The sequence below is a fragment of the Erithacus rubecula genome (assembly GCF_903797595.1).
Source record: "Erithacus rubecula genome assembly, chromosome: 4".
NCBI lineage: Eukaryota > Metazoa > Chordata > Aves > Passeriformes > Muscicapidae > Erithacus > Erithacus rubecula.
In genome coordinates, this window is record NC_136686.1 from 4,426,691 (window position 1) to 4,447,027 (window position 20,337).

General features: G+C 44.5%; 1 protein-coding gene across 3 annotated transcripts; it reads left to right on the top strand.

The window, feature by feature from the left end:
* The first annotated feature begins 117 nt into the window (after positions 1–117).
* Positions 118–20,242, top strand: SLC37A3 (solute carrier family 37 member 3). Of its 3 annotated transcripts, none has more exons than XM_079304795.1 (15): positions 118–261; positions 2,308–2,482; positions 2,585–2,699; positions 4,653–4,745; positions 5,182–5,265; positions 6,375–6,520; positions 7,142–7,238; positions 8,290–8,374; positions 9,349–9,533; positions 11,889–12,030; positions 12,839–12,940; positions 14,342–14,389; positions 15,175–15,326; positions 16,960–17,025; positions 17,823–20,242. In XM_079304795.1, exons 2-15 carry the CDS (start codon positions 2,382–2,384, stop codon positions 17,913–17,915), a joined length of 1,509 nt encoding a protein of 502 aa, XP_079160921.1. In that variant the 5' UTR covers positions 118–261; positions 2,308–2,381; the 3' UTR covers positions 17,916–20,242. The 3 variants fall into 3 exon arrangements, with proteins under 3 accessions (XP_079160921.1, XP_079160922.1, XP_079160923.1); XM_079304796.1 differs by having other exon boundaries at positions 127–154; XM_079304797.1 differs by having other exon boundaries at positions 143–165; positions 2,312–2,482.
* Positions 20,243–20,337: the final 95 nt, after the last annotated feature.

Below are 20,337 nucleotides of genomic sequence, written 5' to 3' on the forward strand. Positions count from 1 at the left end.
CGCTCCCGCCCCTCACATGGGCTGGGCAGGGCCAAGCCGGACTACAATTCCCAGCGTTCTGCGGGGCTGACCGGAACAGCCGCCCCGCCCGGCGACTTCCGGCGGCCGCGGTGGGCGCTCACGGTACCGGGACGGGGCTGAGGCGGCGGCTGAGGTGCGGATGAGGTGCGGGGCCGGGGCCGGCAGCCCGGGTCGTTCTCGGAGCATTCCCTTGTCCTTCTTCCCGGACAGCATCCTGCTGGGCATCCGCGGTGACACACGGTCTGCTGGGGCTGGCTGCGCAGGGCCCTGCGTGCGCTTGGGCTTGTGCCGCTGTTCTTATTGGGAAAATTGCCATTTTCATATTGGGAAAATGGGCGTTTGTCGGTTTGGATTTTAATTAAATCTTCTTCTTCTTTTTCTTCTTTTTATTCTTATTATTTGGAAGGAAAAAAAATTATCCTAGTTTGTATTTTTCGCTTTAGAATGTTAAGGCTGCGCCTATCATGCCGGCAGTAGGGTAGCATTAAGGGTGTTTGTTTTGAACTTAAGGTGTCTTATTTTGACTTTAAGCGAAAGGAACGCCGAGGAAAGCTTAACAAATAAGGGTGAAAACCCGTCAAAAGCTTGCTCAAAATACCGGCTGGCTGAAGGTAAATAGTGCTGAATAGTTGATCAAAGCAGTCTAATTCTAAAAGCACTTATTTTTCTTTCTTAAAGGCATTTGCTTCTCTGTCTTGAGTTCTGTGGGTCATCCTGCTGCTGAGCTTTTGCTCCTCCTCCACCACAGAGTTACTGTGCTGTTCTCACAATAATTAGAAGAATAATTTGAAACAAGAAACTGGTTGCAGACTTTTCTAGCCATGGACGAATGCCAGTTTTGAATATAAAAAGGACATGATGAGGAAAGAGGGGAAAACAAAATCTTTTGTGGTTATCTCATTGTGAAAGTGTCCTGTGCCAGAGAGGTAGCTGAGATTGGGAAGCTCTGAAGAACAGATAGTTTCAATACTAAATGCTGTTTAAAAAAAAAAATAGGTGACTTTAAGGTCAAACCAGGCCTTAGCTTTCAAAGGACTCAGTATCTTGGACAAATAAGATCTATATTTGCATGTGTTGACGTGAAGCAAGTAGTAAATCTTGTGCTTTAGGCTGCAAACTGGTTACCCAAGGAAGGAGCTTTTTCCCACAGCGTTGCACAACTCAGAGTGTTTTGCTTTCCTCTGTTATCTGCCCGGTGGGTGGGGACAGAGCCAGGGGAGCTGCTGCAGTGGCTCACAAGCCTCTGAGGACCATGGAGCTGGGAAACTGGAGTGCCTTGGCTTCCTTCTCCACGTGGGATATTGCTCTTGTATCATCCCTGAGAGAACAGGGAAGGGAGACTGCCTGCAGTGAAAGGTGTCTTGGTGAAACCTTTAAAAGGAGGAATAGAAACTCTGTGTGAAATAAAGGGTTTTCAGCAACAGACATTTGGATGAGAGACTGTCTGGGCAATGGCTTCTACTTTTTCTAAGTGAGGTTGTGAAGCTGAACTTGAAAAGTCATTTCTCAGATGTGTAAATAATTATTAACAGTGCCTGTGGATACAAAAGGACACAAAGGCATTATGTTCTGTCTTATTTCAGTGCTGATCTTTGGGGAACAGGGGAGGTGCTTTATTTTACCTCTCCTCAGCATTCAGATGTTGGTGGTGTTGGCATGTCTTCTGAAATGTGTGGAGTGAGATTCACCCCTTTGCTGCCTCTAATGAGTTAGGGACAGATGGAGCTGTGATGTCAGGCTTGAGAATAAACAGCCAGGGATTTCAGCACTGTCCTCACAGTTACTTCCCTTTTTCCATCTTGGGTATATTCCTACAACAGCACCTTAAAGAGGCAGTGGGATCCCAAGCCCTTCTCCACCCACAGCCAAATGCTGCTCTTGTGGCTTCATCACCTGTCTGTGTCCAGTGTCTTGTTTGTGGACACTCTGTAGTGCTCCATGTGTGTAAATGGTGCACAATGGTCTTTAATGGGACAGTGCTGGAAACTGGTAGGTCCAGGGGATGCTCCTTTGGTCCTGGGCACTGAAGAGGCATGTTCTAGGAGAGAAACAAAAACAAGTGCCATGAGGGTACTGGGAGAGTGGGAACAACAAGACACCTTCAGCTGTAGAAGTTAGTGAGGAATGTACAAGTGATGAGATGGACAGTGCTGTGAAGCAAGTTGCAAAGGCATGGGATAAAGTTGTTCTGTCTGGATTTGAGCTCTGGGGAGCAGAGCTGTACTTCATACTCATGTTTTAAATTGCTTTTCTCTTCTCCTCCCTTCCCACCTTCTTCTGTTTAAGGGAGAAGAAAAATGACTTAATCATCAGCCAGCCCTCGTGGCCAGGGCAGGAGCAGGAGTGGGGCTGCCAGGAATATGGCTGTGCCTGGAAGCTTAAGGAGGCAGCCTCCCAGCAGAGGCCTTGTGTCCCACTGCACCCACCATCACATTGTTGTGTTCCTGCTGACCTTCTTCAGGTAGGTTGAGTGTAGCTCTGCTCAGAGGTTTGTATTTCCACCCTTTCCCCCTTGACCTCCAGAGGAGATTGGACCAACCTGTGTCTATGTGTTTTCTGGCAGTTATTCCCTGCTCCATGCCTCCAGAAAGACATTCAGTAATGTCAAAGTCAGCATTTCCAGCCAATGGACACCCTCCTGCCTGAACAGCACAGCCCCTGAGCTCCAGCCATATGAGGTAAGGACACAAGAGACAAGGAATTGAGCTTGTGGGGCTGAAGAGGCCCCTTTAGGTGTTCCTCACTTCTCAGAGTGCTAGTGCAGACTTCAGGTGTTGGCATTGTAGTTTTCTGAATCACCAGGCAATGCTGAAATCTTCCCCAGTGGTGCCCAGAGAGAAATTTCTCAAGAAGCTACAGTGTTCCCAATGGAAATGGGAACCCCAGAAGAGTCTGCAGTAGCCAGCAGCATGGAGGAGGAGGAACAGGGACTCTTCCTCTCAAGTGTTAGAGTTAATGGGCTTACAGAGAGATCTGTGGAATCCTGGCTGTGCTTTCTCTCTGGCAGTGGTGCTGCTGCCACCTTTTTAAAAGGATAGACAAACTAAGAAAGAAGAGAGCTGTCAGACATTGCTAGCTGTTTATCCTACATTGATAGTGAGGAATGACATTTTATTTTGCATCTAAAAGGTCTGATTTCCATGCTGAACATCCAGTACCCCCTGTCTGTAAAATCCTGGCTTGATTTAAAGCTGTGGGTGTCTTGGCAGTGCTTGCTTGCAGGAAAGGAAGTTTTAAACTGCTTGTTTCTCACATATGGAAATGCAAGAGCTACCTCCTGCTTCCTACCATAAGTGATTTTTTTTTTTTTGTGTGTGTGTAATGCTTTGTCCTGATGCTTTTGAGAAGTGGAAGAAATCTCACATTAAAAGCTTGGTCACAGGCCATGAGATCTATTAGAGCTGGGAGTTCCAAGTCAGCTGCTGGAGCACTGCCTGCATTAGAAATCATTGGTTATTAGAATGTTTGACAAAAGGAACAGAAGGATGATAAGTGCTGACTTCTTGTGATAAGTGAAAATTTGGCTTGTAATATATTCAGGTTTTTACAGTATGACCTGGTAAAGGAGTGAGCCTCTCAGGGATGCTAAAATGAAATGCAAGATGTTTATATTTAGTTCTTTAACATTCAAACAACTAGTGTATTTTGTAAGCTGTTTTGATACTTTTTTTTATTATTTGAGGTTTGTTGGATATTGAAATGTGTGTGTGTGATCAAGAAAAATGGTCCAATTGGTCCTTTAGGTGTGAATTTGGGTTACATCTGTTCAACTCAGTGGATGTATGATTAGTGTTGTCTGTACAGGATGTTCTCCTGGACAGCTGAAACTGATTATGTTTGAGTCAGGCACGTCTGCAGGTTGGGCTTGGGTTGGGTTTGTTTGTTTTCTAATGGAGGCATAGTGGGGAGGGAAGAAAATTTTGCTGATTAGTGTTATTAATTCTTCAGGTTTTCCTCAAAGCTTGCTATTTTTTTTTTTACCTGATGTCAGTAATCTTTCTCTGGGGACAAGTGAGACTTTTTCCTTATTTTTGATCATACTGAAACCAAAGTGAAACTCTGGGTGAACACAAAACCCAACATTAGTGACTGGAGTTTGTTGTAAATAGTTTCCAACCAGTCTATTTCATCCCCTTTTTCCTTTTGTGCTCTTTCTTTTCTGTTTGTTTTCTGTCATTTTTTTATTTTGGCTGCTGCCACAAATACTGTAAGGGAATTATTCATTCAGTGAAGACAGCAAGAGAAGTACAGAAGAGATGCTGCACATAAGACAGAATATGCCTTTATTGTATTATTCATTAAAATGCTCATCAGTGTTTCAGAGTAAGGAGCTGTCTGGCAGTTGCATGCTTGTTAGAAGTAGGCTTTGTTTTTCCACTCATTTGTCTTGATTCAGGTGAAAGGAGCATTTCCACTTCTGGTTTGCCAGCTTGCATTTTAGAAGTGAAGCAGTGTCAGTGGACATTTTCTGGCAGAGGACAATGCCAGAATTGTTCCTGATTTGATAACTAAAGTGTTGGAGAAATGGGAGCTTGCTTGGGCCAGGTGCTTTGGAGCTGGGGCTTCCACTGAAAAAGAGTAGAATGAGCTATGCCTCTCCCTGTTTACCTGTCATAATTTTCCCTCTGTAGCTCTGGAACAGCAGCCATTTATTTCCAAATGCAGAAGAGGCAACTCTCTTCCTGGGGACATTGGACACCATATTTTTGTTTTCCTATGCTGTGGTGAGTAAAACTAACCCAGGCTGCTAAGCTTTGGTTGACTCTTAGTGGGAAGATCACACCCACAATAAAAAGCTTACTTCAGAGGCAAACCTTCTCTCTCAGTTTCTGTTAGTTCTGCCCATGCCTGTCACCCATGTGAAGATGCTTGTTAGCAAACACAAGGGAAATACTATCACTTCAGAATTTTTTACTCCCTGTCACTGAGGAGGACTAGTTCTGTCTCTCCAAAAGTTCTTGGCTGAGTTATTTTAAACAAGAAATGTAATGAGCAGCTACAAGCAGGGTTTCTTTGATGGCAGAGGAGTGGTTAGAATCAAACTGTAAGTTGGTATAACAGCAGTGTTTGGATTAGTATGGCCTTTCTGTGTAATTTTAATTCTTACAGCTGTAAGGTGCAATCCCTCTGGCTTTGTTTAATGCTGTGCTTTGTTCTCAGGGTCTCTTTGTCAGTGGCATAGTTGGGGACCGCCTGAATTTGCGCTGGGTTTTGTCTTTTGGCATGTGCTCCTCTGCTCTGGTGGTAAGTTGGAACATAACAGTGGGGTTTAAAAGTCTGCCTGAGGATTTTTGGGTAGGGTTTTGCTGTTTCTGTGTGAATCTGCTCATGAGCTGTAGCTGTACCTCAGTGGTCTCAAAGCCTGCAGGTCTAACTTGGTGCACTAAAACATTGAGCATAGATGACTCTCCCCTTCCTGAAATGTCTAACTCTGCACATTGTCAGAAGGGAATTCTTAAGTTTGAGACATTGTCTAGAGACTTGGACAGCTTTTGTTCAAGATTGGTGTATTTGGGCTTTTGGAGACTTTTGTAGCATAACTTAATCTCTTAGACCATGTATATTGTTATCGAGGCTTTTGCTTCCAAACACAATCTTTGCTTTGTTCTTTGGAGGACATCCTAACAATACCAGGCACTCATTGGCTTATTTTATGTAATTGCTAGGAGGGTATGTGTCAAAAAAGAATGTCTGCTTAAAACAAAAGGTGCTTTGTGTTCAAGTACAAGCCACTTCAGAGAAGTGTAAATCAGTTTTTATCTCGTGGTTTTCTGGTTATTAAAGTAGCAGTGAAATGTGGGGAGTGTGTTTGATTTACCAGTGGCTACAAACCCCACTGTGGCCTATTGGGCTCTGCAGATACATGACTACAAGTGTGCATCAAGCACCCTGTGCCACAATGTGTGGGTTTTGGGTTAGAGCACATGGTAATCTGAGACCTGGCTGTATATTTGTGTTAAATTTGGTGAGGCTTCTGTGTTTGTAGAGAACCTCACAAATTCGATGTCAGTACAAGTGCAGATCAAGAGGCTACTGTTTCTTTAGTGTTGCCATTGAAACTATCTGTGTCTTCCTTCTCCTCTCCTGTTATAACTGCCTTGTTTGGGGAGAAAAAATTGTTTTGGAGAGGAAGTGCCATGGCAGGAGGTTTGTCTCTGGAGTCAGAGCTGTGCTGGCTCAGCAGAGGGTGCTGTGAGCCCTGTGCTGTGTCTCAAACAATGCCAGCCTGGCCTCTGCCCTGGCCCCTGCATAGCTCCCTGAAAGCTTGTTCCTTTTTTTAGCACCCCACTCCTTCCTGTCCTTCAGCAGTAGCCTCAGGATGTATTCTGTGTTTTCCCCCTGCTCTCCTCTAGGTATTCTCCTTTGGCACACTCACAGAGTGGTTGCATTTCTATAACAAGTGGTTCTACTGCTGTCTCTGGGTTGTGAATGGCTTGCTGCAGTCCACTGGCTGGCCCTGTGTGGTTGCTGTCATGGGAAATTGGTTTGGAAAAGCTGGGTAAGTTGAGTTTTCTTCAGTGACTCACTTGTTTGAACTGCTGAGTAACAGATTGAGCTGAAATTCTCAAATCAGAAAGGCCAACTGTTAGATCATAATTAAAATTAGGTAGGATGGAATATGACTTACATTCCCTCTCTCTCTTTCACTTTTTTTCTGGTGCCACAGAACAGCCTGGTGTGAACACAGCTGTATGTGTTAAAAGCACAGGTGCAAACTTCAAAAGTGTGCAGTGACTGAAGTTCAATTTTCATACCACTGAAGAACCTGTTTCCATCTACTTAGCAATAAAGAGAGCAAATGGTAACTGAGTCATCCTAGGCTCTGCTCTCACTTTGGGGTTTGCACATGAGCTCTAGTTGTAGTCTGTAACCTTGTTGACAGCTCACTCTCCTTTAACACAGATGTTTCAGGGTTCCTGGCTTATCTATTTGGCAACTCCCAAGTTATGATGTTTTGTTTTAAATGAAATCTCTGAAATTGAATCCCTTTGAAGTGGTCAGGGAAAATGGTGTAACTTTATTAATTAGTTGAAGTTCACTTGAATGTTTTGTTTTTGTCTTGTTCTTAATGTTATCTGTCTTCACATTGCCTGCTTCAAATCATTTTCCCCTTCTGCAGGAGAGGTTTTGTCTTTGGACTCTGGAGTGCCTGTGCATCTGTGGGAAATATCCTTGGGGCATTCCTTGCCTCCTGTGTTCTCAAATATGGTTATGAGGTAGGTATTGCTGCCTGGCTTCTAGCTACACCTGCATGTCTGAATGGGTTATGAGACACTGGTTTCTTATCCTGTCCTTGAAAGAGAACAGTCTCAAGTGTCCAACTTCATCCTCCTGAATTCTGTGGGAATAAGAAGTAGGCAGAATAGAAAGGCTGTTCCTTTCCTGACTCTTCCAAGCTGGGAGAAATGAGCCTGAGACTCCTTTGTAAAAGGGACAGTTGTCATTGAGGAGCTCTGGTGTTGCATTATACCTTCTTCTGATTTGGCTTCAAGTGCACTTCAGAGTCATCCATCACAGGTTCTGAGCTGACTGGAATCCCTGGAGCTGGAAGGGCATGGAGGCATAGCTGCTGTGGCTGGGAAGAGCCCAGGCTGTCGTGTGCCACTGGACAAATGGGCACAGGGAATGGAGTGACCCAGCACATCTCATAGCACGAGGCCTCTGAGGACAGGCTGGCAGAGCTGAGCTGGTCACTCTGGACATGAGAAGGCTTAGAGTACCAAGAGCAGCCTTCCAAAGCCTGGGAGAAAGTTGCTGAGAAATCAGAGCCAGACTTTTTCCAGGATTGCACTGTAAGAGAGAAAAGAAATGCAGTGGGTATGAAATGAAGCAGGGATGGTTCCATTTGGATGTTTGGGAGACCATTTTCCTATGATGTATGTTAAGCAATGGAACAAAGAGACATAGCCTGGAGGATCTGTCTTTGAAGGATGTCAAGAATCTGATTGACCAAGCTTTGAGCAACCTTGTCTGAATTTGATGCTTGACTCTTCTTTGAGCAGTCCCTTCCAGTAGAGCTGGATCTCTGGTTGTGTTGGCTCAGCTCCTTCCTCACTGCTGTCAGCTCAGTGCAGATGGGCCTAGATGGGACCAAGTCTGTTCAGGACATGCAGAGATCACTTGTTTCCAAGTGTCATGGGTGCAGTCTGGGTTGTAGCTGTGTTTGCTCTCTCATGAGGTTGGAATGTAAAGAACCTCTGATTAGGCAGGGAGGTGTATGTGACTGAAAGTTCTTTTCTAAAGAATGCTTTATTCATTTCTCCTCAGTATGCCTTCTTGGTGACTGCCTCAGTACAGTTTGCTGGAGGAGTCATTGTGTTCTTCGGGCTCCTGACATCGCCCAAGGAAGTGGGTGAGTGGAAGAGCTGTGCTATTTCAGTCCCTTCATGGAAAGCAGATCTGCAGCTTTCCATGTAGTACTACTCATTCTGACAGCATTTATCCTCAGGGCTCTTATCAAATGGTGCTGCACCTTACTGCATGTAATGGAGCAAATGCTTTACTTGCCGAGATCACACTAAATGCTACCATGCATCACGTGAATAGGGTCTATTTTGTAAAGCAAAATAAAGCCTGGCTCTAACATCTCACTAGGATATGCCTAATTATCAGTTGTTCTTCAGCACTTGTTAAAGAAACACCAGGTAAACTGATAACTGGCTATTGTAGGAGAAAACTATGGCAAGCATTAAGTGTGCAGTGAGAAGGGAAGGTAGTTTTGGTCTCCAGGTCTTCCACAACCAGATAAATAACTCTTGGGTTGCACGTGTTTCCTCTCTGAGAGGGTGGCAGGCAAGTCAGAGTGCACCAGGAAAACAAAAGAGCTTTGGGGCTTTGTCAGGGCTGTGGAGGAGGTTTCCCAGGTGCCTGCAAAGGCTGTAAAGTTGGGAGCTCTAAAGCTGCCATAAAGCGTGCTCTTACGAGTGCCCTGCATCCCAGGAAGCACAATGCAGTCCCCAGGCAGTAACAGGCAGCAGGTGTCCGAGCCCCAGGAGCCAGGGCTGAGATCCCAACCCCTCAGACAGGGGGGAAATTCACTAATGTGTTGTGTCTTCCAACTAATGGCCAGACACTCAGCACAGACAAAGGCGACGGCAGGATCACACAATACTTGCAAGAGCCCTAGAAGACAAGGGGTAGAAACTGGCGGCACTGCAGAACAACATCTAGAAGAGTTGCTAAGCCAAAGGAGGATGGAGGTATGGGAGAGGAGGGAATTGCTAGAAGGTAGAATTGCTTAAAAGAAGAGAGCATAGCTTTAGAGTGGGGAGAGGGGGAGCAGCCTGTGCTCTGTTTTTCCTGTTGCTTATTCCTTGTAAAACTTAGGCCTCCCTGAGCTTGGAGCAGATGAAGATGAAGCCAGCGTGGAAGAAGATGCCAACAGACCCCTGATGGGCAGTGATGATGTAGAAGATGATGACAGGAATTACTCCATTCAAGCAGCTGACAATGACAATGAACCCAAGGCCATTGGTTTTTTCCAAGCTTGTTGCCTTCCTGGTGTCATACTGGTGAGGACACAAATTCCTCTCTGTTGAACATAAAGCTGTGTTTTTGTGTTGTCAGGATTTGTTCACATCATTGTTAATATGTTGACCATATGTTGTAGTGGTTGGTATCTGATGTCTCATGCTGTTAAAATGTTGGGGTTGGGCCTGTTATCCTTGTGTGCATGGATAATGCTGTCTGGGTGTGTGGTGTGTGTTGCTCTTCCCATCCTGCTTCATGGGAGTGCATTTAATGAGCCAGTGAAGGGCAGCAGAGATGCTGTGAATTTGCAAGGGAGGCCATGAGCAAAGGTGGCTGTAGGATGCTTCCTTGGTAAGATAGATGCCTGCCCTGAGAAGTGGGGTTCTCACTCCTGAGAATCACACAGAGGTCTGTGTCACTGATGCTGAGATTTGTAGGTTTTTAGTTATCTTAAAGCAGAAAGCTGGCCTGAAAAGCCTGAATCAGCATGATGTAACATCTGGCAAAGTGTGCAGGGTGTTTTATGAGCAACAGGAAACAAGGGCTGGTGATGCAGTTCCCACATATCCTTGTCCTGTCCCTTGAAAACTTGTGCTTCTGTATCAGCAGTATTGCCCAATTGATGTTCAGCTGTAAAGTTAACCTGTTATTAAGAAACAATGTTAACCTTCTGCAGCAGTGGGCTGTGTGCCCCCTGAATGTGAAAACCAGTACAAGAAAGGGGGCAGAGTATCTGCTCAGCAGAACAGTGGGAACTGCCTGGGTTTGTCATGGAGCAGAACTACTGAATGGACAGTGTTGTCAGGTACCCTTAATGAGCAAAGCAGTTGTTGATTAAAGCAACAGAAAATCTAGAAGGGATGGGTGCATTGTCAGTGTGCAGAACAACCCCAGTCCTGTTGTTAAGGCCTTAGCTGGGGGATGGCAAAAGAAAGCAAACCCATCTTGAGTTCTTTCCTACTCAGGCTAAATGCCTCACACAAAATGTTAGTGATGGTGTCTGCCTCAGGTGATGTGTGACTTCTTTTCACTGAGCAAAAGGAGATGGCAGCAACTGAGGTTGCTGGCTTTGAAGTTTGGGTTTTGGGGACATGTTCCACACCCTAATCCAGCAACCTGAACACCTCTGAGTTTTATCTGATGTCAGCTTAGTGCCCAGCCAAACACTGGATGCTGTGTCAGATTGGTGAGAGACCAAATACTGAGAGAATCTCCAAAGCCTTGTCAAGATTCTACAAAGAATTTATTTGACATGTTTTTTCTGTAGCTCCTCTCATCTCCTGCTGAGTGATACAGTGGAAGAGTTTTAGTACAGACAGCTTTCCCCTGAGCCTCTAGGAATTCAATGTTTAATCACTCAGACAATCTGGTAGACAGTTTCTTAGTGTGTTGTAATAAGTATCACTTTGTACAGTGCACTTTCCACACCCAGAGGCAGGAGAGCCCTACCAAACATCCCCATGCCTTCCATGGATGGTGGAAATCAGTTTGTGTCCTGTCAGAGTGAAAAAGCATTAATAATACAGCTAAGAAGTCTGCATCTTTTATAATACTATAAATTCAGAAGAGATTATTTTTGTGGAGTTCAATATGTAAAAAGATCTGCTTTTTGAAATTCAAAGTCAATTGTCTATAAGTACATTTGCAGAGAGACTCCAAGGCTGTGCTGTAACATCTTCATCCTTGTTTGCCTCCTCCAGTGGGTTCCTTGAGCTGCTCTCTTTCCTGAAGTAGGGTGACCTGTCCCTCAGCATGCTGTGCCAGCAGTCCCTGAGAACCAATCTTTGCCACACACATACATGAAATTTCTGAAGGAGGAGATCTGCTAGCTAAGGACTAATTGAGCCCAGCCCAAAAGAAGATTGTCTCTGCTGTTGGGTTGGGAAGCCTGTGCTCAGCTTTGGTCAAACCTTTCATCCCATATCCTGGAATACCTGCCTGGGGATTATGAGTGAAGCTTTCTCTTTGGGTGCTGTAAGCAGATGAGCAGCACAGAATAGCACAGAGGAACCACTTCACATAACTTTTTTTCTCAGCATGATGTGCAGATAACTAAATCTCAAGCCTTGGTGTCACATGGCTGACTCCCTTCTCTTCAGAAGGTGAATTAAATTTTCTTTGTTTCTTGAAGCCTGGTGTTATTTCCTCTCAAGATTACACTGAAAATGTTTTAACCCATTGCATTCAGTGATTAAAAAATAACCTTCTTGACAGTGATTTTTGTATTCCTGGGTTCCCTTTGATGTTCAGCATTAAACTTTCATGATGCTGCCTTCTTACATGAAATTCAGAAATGCTTTCCCCTGAAAGCTTGAGCTGGATCCAGAGCTTTATGGGAATAAGCAGAAATGCTGTTTGCATTTCTCAAGTGCTCACTGGCACTCTCTTTGTTCCAGTACTCCTTGGCCTATGCCTGCTTGAAGCTGGTGAATTACTCATTCTTCTTCTGGCTGCCCTTCTACCTCAGCAATAACTTTGGATGGAAAGAAGCAGAAGCTGACCAGCTCTCCATCTGGTATGATGTGGGAGGAATCATAGGTGAGTGTGCAGGGGGTGACACCTTCTTGCAGCTGCCTCCATAGTATTTGAAAATGAAAGAGTTTGTGTTCAGTGGGATCTAGCTGTTCACTGAATATGGGAAAAGTCCAGGTTTTTATGTGTGTTAAGAATATATTGTATATGTGTTTTGGCTTCCACTCTCCTGTTCTCAGGTTCTAGCTTTGTGCCCTTGTCCAGTTAGCTTTCCTTTAATAGACATCCATTCAGGGTCTGGTTTTGCCTCTGTGGCCTTTTCTGCATTAGGCTTTCTCAGCATTCTGCCTTTTACCAGCAGACCAGTTCCTGCAGAGGTACCAGTGGTACATAAGATGATTTTTGTTGGCCTTTGGCATTTGTTGCATTCAGCTGCACCTGCACTAAGTAGGTGAGATAGCAGGGAATGTGAGGCCCCTGTGTGATAATGTTTTCCCTGTGAGAAAGAGCTGTAAAAAAAAAACCAGCCACAGTGCTTAGCTTGCTTAGTCCAGGGTTGTGGTGGTCATAGAGCTGTGATGGTCCTGTAGGGGAGGAGAAAAAAAAGTAGGAGCATTGGTTAGTGTCATGCCAGAATAAAAAGAAGTAATAAATTCCCAGTAAAGCAGTGTGAGTAGTTTTGTCTGCTTTATCTGAGACACTTGAATTTACTGTTGTCTCTGTGCAGGGCAGTAAGGGCAGGGGGCTTAGCTCTCAGGATTTTAGAGGGAATGTGTATTGATGAGGAGGCCAGAGACCACTGCACTCAGTGAAACAAGCTTTGTTCAAGGTATCAGCATCCTGAGCCTGACAGTGATACTTCTTTTTTTCCCAGGTGGGACTATCCAGGGCTTGATTTCTGATGTGCTGCAGAAGAGAGCCCCTGTGCTAGCAGTGAGCCTGCTCTTTGCTGTGGGCTCTCTCTTTGGATACAGCCGTGAGTACACGTGTGCCACGCAGGGATAAGAGGTTCATTCAGTCCCTCCCAGAGAGAACCAGAGCACAGCCTGTTCTCATTATGTTTTTGGCATTGTCATTGTGTCAGCACCCTAATTGGCAGAACAAGAAATCTTGGGTGCTTCCCTATACTATGAGGAAAGAGAATCTGTGGACTCCACATCTGTGCTGGAGTTTATATACACAGAGGCAGGAGAAGCTCTTAGACTTCACTACTTACATATCTGAAAATGGTGAAATGTGAGAATTTCTTTTATGATAGATACAGTTCTTGGTGTCCTGCTTTTGAAAGAAATCTCAGGAAAACAGCGTGTAAGGAGATGGGAATATTGTAATTTCTGTGAAACATCTATGAAGCACTTCTAGAGGTGACAGGTCTGTGTCTTCACACAGTGTCCTGTGGTACAGAGTGATTTAACTCACTGGGCTGCCATTTCACTTCTCTGTGTGTTCCTCCAAAATGGGGTGGTGATCCAGACAGACTTTTATTGAGCACTGTGAGATCTGTGGGTAGAAATCTCTGCTGGATCTGTACATGAAAAATGTTGCTTTTGGAAGCATGCAGGCTTACTCAGTCTCTAAGGCTAATAAATTATTATCATTGAATAGCAAGGTTTGGGTTTGATGGAATTTTTGTAGGCTCTTGTGCTATCTCATTGCTCTAAAAAGTGAATTTGAAGTAAATATGAAATTATTCCTGATGAGGTTTAAAGCTTGTGACTAGGTAGCAGAAAGTCAGAGCCCCAGGTGCCTTGTGCTTAACCCAAAATGTGCTGCAGTCCAGGCAGACACAGAAGCCTCAGGTGATCCAAAGCCCCTGCAGTGTGATAATTCAGCTTCCATCAGCCAAAACAGGAAACCTTATTATTTTATTTCCAAAACAGGAAATATTATGCCCATAGTGTGTTGCACATAAGAGTAATAATGACCTGAGAATATATGAAGGGAATGCACCTTGCCTTGTGTGGAACCTGAGTGGATGGGAGTGAGGAATTCAGGTGATGCCTGGAAGTGGAAACCAGGGAAACCTGTCTGAAGGGCTCTGAGGGACTGGAGTGGAAAAATAGCTGCATGTACACTTGCTGCTGGAAAGGCCAGGGGAGCCTGTAGATGTTCAGACATCTACATCTTTGTGAGGAGGCATTAGGATATGGGGGTTTGCATGTTTTGCTGTTTTGCACAGCATTGTTTGGGAAGTTGCTGGGTTGCTACCTCCAGGTCCAATCTCTCTACTTTAAAAAATGTTTTGGAAAAAGGAGAAAGAGTGAAAGGGATGATTCAAGTGCTGAATACTTTATGATGAGAGAGTTTGAGCTGTGTCTGATGAAAGATTCTCTACTATTCAAGTTTTGTTTACACTCACCTGGTCTTTCTCTTGCAGGTTCCCCAAACAGCAAACCTATCAATGCTGTGATCATGGCAATTACAGGTAACTCCTCAAAATCCACTGTTATGCTGGTAGACATCTAAATCCATTGCAGAACAATCAGGAACACCAGCCAGGTGGTAGTAAAGTGTTTGTGTGTGCTGCCATATCTGCTGGTTTTGCAGTTTGTGTTACCTTTGGAAAACTGCCTTACAGAGGGAGGTATAGAATACAGACTGTATAGAATAATGCCCTGGAGCTGAGGGGATCTGCCCTGGCTCAGTATGATGGAGGTGAATTTGTGCTAAAATACCTGATCTGGTATCTGAAGAAGTGAGTACATGGCACAGTCATGAGCTGCAGCTCAAATTTGAGGGTGTTTGTCAGAATCCAAAGTACCCTGTGTGCAGTGAGAGGTCACAAGCTTTTTGTGCTACCACACATACTGTGCTGTGTTATGGAATTAAGCCTGCATGAATGGACCCTTTCTTCCCAAACACTCTTATTTCAGAACTCTCTGTCCTGTTGTTATGGGTTTTTTTTTTTTTTTTTTTCTTCCATCTCCTCCATGACCCCTTGGAGAATGAGGCTGTAGCATGGGTGTATGCTACTCCAAACTAATTAAAATGTTCTTGCTGGCTATTTCTGTGTGACTGCTCCAGATATTCAGGGTGTTCCATGACTCTGTGTTTCAGGTACTCCTCTACCTGCAGTTAGTCTCTGAGCATTGTCCCTAAACTTAATTCTTGTCTTGAGCTTTCATGGTAGAAAAATCTGTGTTTTGAAAGTGCTTTGTTGAGAATCTGAGTATTTGTTTTGCACCAAGGCTGTTATCTTGTCACTTTCAGGATTCTTCATTGGAGGCCCTTCTAACATGATCAGTTCTGCCATTTCTGCTGACCTGGGGCGTCAGGATCTGGTGAGAGGCAGCAGTGAGGCTCTGGCAACAGTCACAGGAATTGTGGATGGAACAGGCAGTATTGGTGCTGCTGTGGGCCAGGTGAGGCTGCCAAAGGAAAAGAGAGGCTTGGGGAAGGAAGACAAGTGTTGTGCTTACAGATGTTAGTGCATTCCTCAATCCAAACTTGTGGGGGGGGAAAAGAGAGGGTTAGAGTTTTTTTAAATAATTATGAACCAACCAAGGGAAGCTGTCTGTTTTAACAAAGTTTCCAGGGGAAACAATGTAATTAAAAACATTAATTACATTGTGTTAATCTTAAGGCACTTTGGTAATTCAAGTAAATTTTAGAGAACTTCAGAAAGCTTTGCCAAGAGTGCAAAAATCCTGTAAAGTTAGAGTTTTTTTGTTTTGAGGTGATAGGAAAACTTTCTCTTACAGAAAAGTATCTCTAGAACTGAGTAAAGTTGGAATATCTATTATGAATGTTACAGTGTTTATGAAATGATTTTAAATTTGCTCTTTTTTGTGCATTCTCTTTTTATCTGTGGATGTCTTTTGCACCTTGTAAATTCAGCCCCACTTGCTTCAGTATGCTGCCAGAGGTCTGAGGAGTAGAGTGTTGCAGAGGAGGAAACTGACAGTGTGCCCACTGGGGATGTTTTCTTCTCAAATACAAGTGTTAGCTATGTGAAAGAGCACAGTGGTGCTTTGGGGAGGATTTAGTGGAGAGATCAGAGCCAGTTCTACTCCAGTGGTGATAAAATACCCAGGATGCAGGTGAGGTGTGCAAGCTGCTTTTCTAGAAAGGGATTTGGATTTGTGCTTGCCATTGATTACCTGATAAATGCAACCATTCAGTCACTGTTTGTGCTTATCTCCTCTGAACATGGAAAATTATAAGTGCTTTGAGGACAAATATCAGTACACTGTTACACTCAGTGTTCTTCTGGCATCATTTGTGTCTTCCCACACACATACCACCCAAACTCACGTCATCCTAAAAAGTGGGTCTTGGCTTCTGAGAGATTCCACCTGCCTCCCCTTCCAACACTGCATTTATTCCAGCAGGGACAGCCACCACGTCATTCCGGGGGTGTGTGAAGAGCAGCGAGCGCACAATGGGCGTGTTAGAAATTCAGATCCTGTTCTGATACACCCAGTGGTGAAGAAGGGAGGCCCTTGTGCAGCATCTGCATAGAAATCTGCTAATAAGGGATGCATTTTCTTGTGTGGCCTGGGCTGCCCAATTGAGCCAGCTCAGAACAGAATGTAGTCTCAAGTGTCTTGCCTAGAATGAAGGGTTAAGTAGTTACTGGTTGCACAGCTCTTGAAAATGTGTCCTGTGTAATTTATAAACCATTCTAGAGCTTTTAGTTCTTCTGAGAGTACTTACATCCACTTATGTCCCAGTGTTCTGTGCAAAAAAACTCGTATTCAGCAGAGTCAATTTGTCACCCTTTGAAACTGCAGTTCAGTTCTGTCTTTGTGCTGTTCTGAGTTACTGTAAAGCTTCAGGATGGTGTCTCTGCTTTGCTGGAACTGTGGGTTTCATACAGAAAAAAGCTGCTGTCCTGAGTCATCTCTTCTGACAGGAAAAGATCAGTTGGAAGATTTTTGTGATCAGCTCTGTGTGGAGTGCCAACAGCCCACAAAGTCTAGAAAATGAAATGTCATGCCTGAAAGTCATGCTTATCTTCCCAGTTTGAATAATATTTTTTTCATTTCTCTTTAGTATCTAGTGTCCTTGATCCAGGAGAACCTGGGGTGGATGTGGGTTTTCTATTTCTTCATTCTAATGGTAAGAAATCTCCTTTTTTAAAAATTCTTTGTCAAAGCTCAATTTGCCATAGGATGTTTTTATGGGAACCTGAAAGTTGTGACTTTTGATACCATTCTCAAAGTGGCCTAGGGTGTGGCTTTGCCTCAGATTGTCCAAGTCAAATGGGTTAATTCTGGATCCTTTGAAGTCATTTTACCCAACAGGAACTGAGGTTGTAGCAGAGACACAAAAACATTTTCCCAAAAATACCTGTATGCATTTCCTAAAGCTAACACCACCTGAGTTCCAAGGCAGGACTTCTACATATCTCAGAGATGAAGGAGGGAGTTTCTCATGTTTGCAGAGAGCTGAAGTTAAGCTGCTTGCTTGTTAGGTCTTGAGGATGAGTGCAAGGAGCGATGAGGGTGTTGAAACTAAACTGAAATGCCTTGGCCCTGTTTTGCAGCTGGGGCAGAGAGATGTTGAGGCCCTGATGTCCTCAGCATCACCACAGTGGTGAACACTGCAGTTTGCTTGGTCTTCCCTGCTGGAAGAGCCAGGAGATGTCTTTGCATCTGTGCTGACAAGGGAGAAGGGCACTTTGGTTACAGCAGAGGTGGCAAGGTGGAAGGTCACTGAGGAGCTGGAGAGCTCATCTTTATGAAAAGCTGAAAGTGCATGAGCTTTCCTGCAAGCTCAGTCCTTTGCTGTGCCACTCTGTCACTGCTTCTCTTAACCTGTGTCTTCCTGGCATGGCCCTGGTTGCACTGGAGCAGGGGGTGGCTGCAGCTCTGTTTGCTCTGTGCTAATTGTCCTGGATTTGCTTCTTTCCACAGACGAGTTCCACAATCCTGTTCATTTCCCCACTGATAGTGAGGGAGGTCAGGATGCTGCTGCACGAGCGGCGCCTGCGAATGCTGGCAGAGTGACTCCTGCTCCCCTCTGCAAGGACTGCTGTGTGAACTGACAGCTGGGACACTCAGCAAAACCCTGGCACTCATCAGAACTCGGGATGTTTGTCACATCCTCCAGGTCTGGACTGATTCCAAACCACTCCACAAGACTCGATTGACTCGCCTTAGGCACCAATTACCTGTCCTGAGACCACCTGAGTCCAGAGCTGCTCACCTAAGCCAGACAATCCATGGGACTGATGGATTGTCCCAGCCTCCCACACTCTTCCAGCAGTGATGCCAGGGTTTTGTGTTGTCTCATTCCTGTACCTTTTCTTATTTATTTCTGGATGTGCTGACCAGAGTCAGCTGTTTGAAACTGACGGTTTTTGGGAGGTTATCTTGCAGTGAATCTTGATGCTCTTTTGTGCTGGTGAAATCATCCAGTGCAGTTCATGGATAGTCCTAAATTTCAGATCACCTTAGCTTTTAGAAAGGGCAAAAATAATTATTTGGGATTTATGCTCTCCAGTTGTTTAAAAACTGCTGTTGCTAAATCTCTGCACAGATGGACCTCTGCTATCCCCCATCTAGTAACTGTTATATATTCCTGTAGAGTCACATCAAGTTACCTCTGTATTTGTTTTTAACATTTTTAATGATGTTACTAATCTCTGAGAAATGAGATTTCATTTTTTTTAACTATTGAAGCAGACAATTAATGTGCAATACTTTACTGCAATCTCTGAAATAAGCCTTAATAGGTTACCTTTGTGTCTAAAGGATCCTTGAATGGCTTCAGGGATCAGTAATGGGACACAAACACTTTCACTACTTTTTTTATTGAACCTGACCAATACTGACCAAAATGGGTGTGAGGTGACCTTCTGAACAAAACTGGTGTCACTGACTTCATACTCCTTGGGCAATAGCTCATCTCTAGCAAAGGATCAGAATGGAATTAAAGGAATTTAAGGGACCTGGCTGCTCTCAGACAGGGGCTTCCAGACAGGAGCTGAAGCACAGTCATGGAGTAGCATTAATGAGCAACTTCTGCTGTCTCCCCATGTGGCTATGGCTGCATAGGGGGCCTCAAGCCCCAGGGTGTGGAAGCTTGAGTTGTACCTTAAAGGGAAAGGTGGATGCAAGTCTACCTGCAAGCACTAAGAACAAGTGGCTGCCCTTGGTGTGGTGGTGTTTGAGTGCTTTGTGGTAAGTGGGGTGGCTGACTCACACCTCTAACATTTGTTGGTGATCATGATGGGATCACTGAGTAACTTCTCATAAAATTGTCTTGTGTTTTTGCCTTGAGATATTTCATTGTAGCAGGTCTGTGTTAACATGCAGAACTTGTAAGCAAACACTCTAATAGTCAGCAGTGCCTGGATGGAGGTGGAGAGCAGCAAAAATGTTGGAGCTGAGAATTTGAAACTTTTTAAATGGGACCAGTTGCCTTTTCAAAATGTGCATTGATTTTATTTTATTTTTTAATTGATGAATGTCAGTTTTTTTTAGTCATGTGTTGATTGTAATGAGCGGAACATCATTAGTGCCTTACGGTTTTACAGTTTTGAACGGTTGCTTGGTGATTGCTGCTTCTGTAGTTCTGTCTCCATGCTCAGCTTTGCTTAAGGTGGAACCCAGTTGCTCCATTTTATACTTTTTTTAAGTCTTTTTCTCTGGGTGGAGGTGATTGTTGCATCTTTTTGTTAACCCTCAAAATATTTCAGTGCTTGGGAAAATGATGCCATTAAGCTGATATGGGATCTGAGCCCTGTTCTTGACTCTTCTCATTCCCATTGCAATTTTTGCCTGTATAATTAGAGCAGGAGACAGAGAATCTATCATCCTGTTCTCAGAATTATGCCCTGGGGTTAGTGTTAACATCCCAAGCTACTCATTAGCCCCTGTACAAATAGAATGAAAACTCCCTGAAATTTAGTTCTGAAATTGAAGGTTGCCCCGGCCACAGCGTCTGAGAATCTCTGGTTTCAAATTCCAACCTGGATCAACTTTTTGGCCGCCTCTCCAGGCAGCAGATAAGCTTCTGATGAAAGGTGGGGTGGGAAAGGGACGTGTCTGGGGTTGGGGAGGGAGGAGAGGCTGGCCCCTGTAACAAATGGCTTCCTGTAAACTGTTGTGTCCCCTCTTGAGAAGTGTCAGAAGTGATGGAGCCGAGCGAGCCGGGCGCTTTGGGGCCATCCCTGGTGAGTGAGGCGTGCCTGAGGCCTTGGGGTTGCTGCCCTCGTGCTTGTCCTGGGTTTTCAGTGCTCTGCATTTCTCCAGGGTGCTCTGAAGGAGAAAGGTTTTCAATCTGGTCATGGCTGAACTGACCTCACGTGAATAAACATACATCGACTTGATCTGGGCGAGTTCTTCCGTGTGTTTTATTCTCTTCTCCCTGGTGTGGTTCTGCTGAGCATCCTCCTCTTCCTCCCTTCTTCCTCCTCACAGGTCT

Bases quoted from the DNA above. Each gene is read 5' to 3' on its own strand.
- SLC37A3 (XM_079304795.1), top strand. From the start codon at position 2,382: ATGGCTGTGCCTGGAAGCTTAAGGAGGCAGCCTCCCAGCAGAGGCCTT. The intron at 6,521-7,141 runs GTAAGTTGAGTT...CCCCTTCTGCAG, and splicing joins AATTGGTTTGGAAAAGCTGG to GAGAGGTTTTGTCTTTGGAC. The intron at 14,390-15,174 runs GTAACTCCTCAA...TGTCACTTTCAG, and splicing joins TGTGATCATGGCAATTACAG to GATTCTTCATTGGAGGCCCT.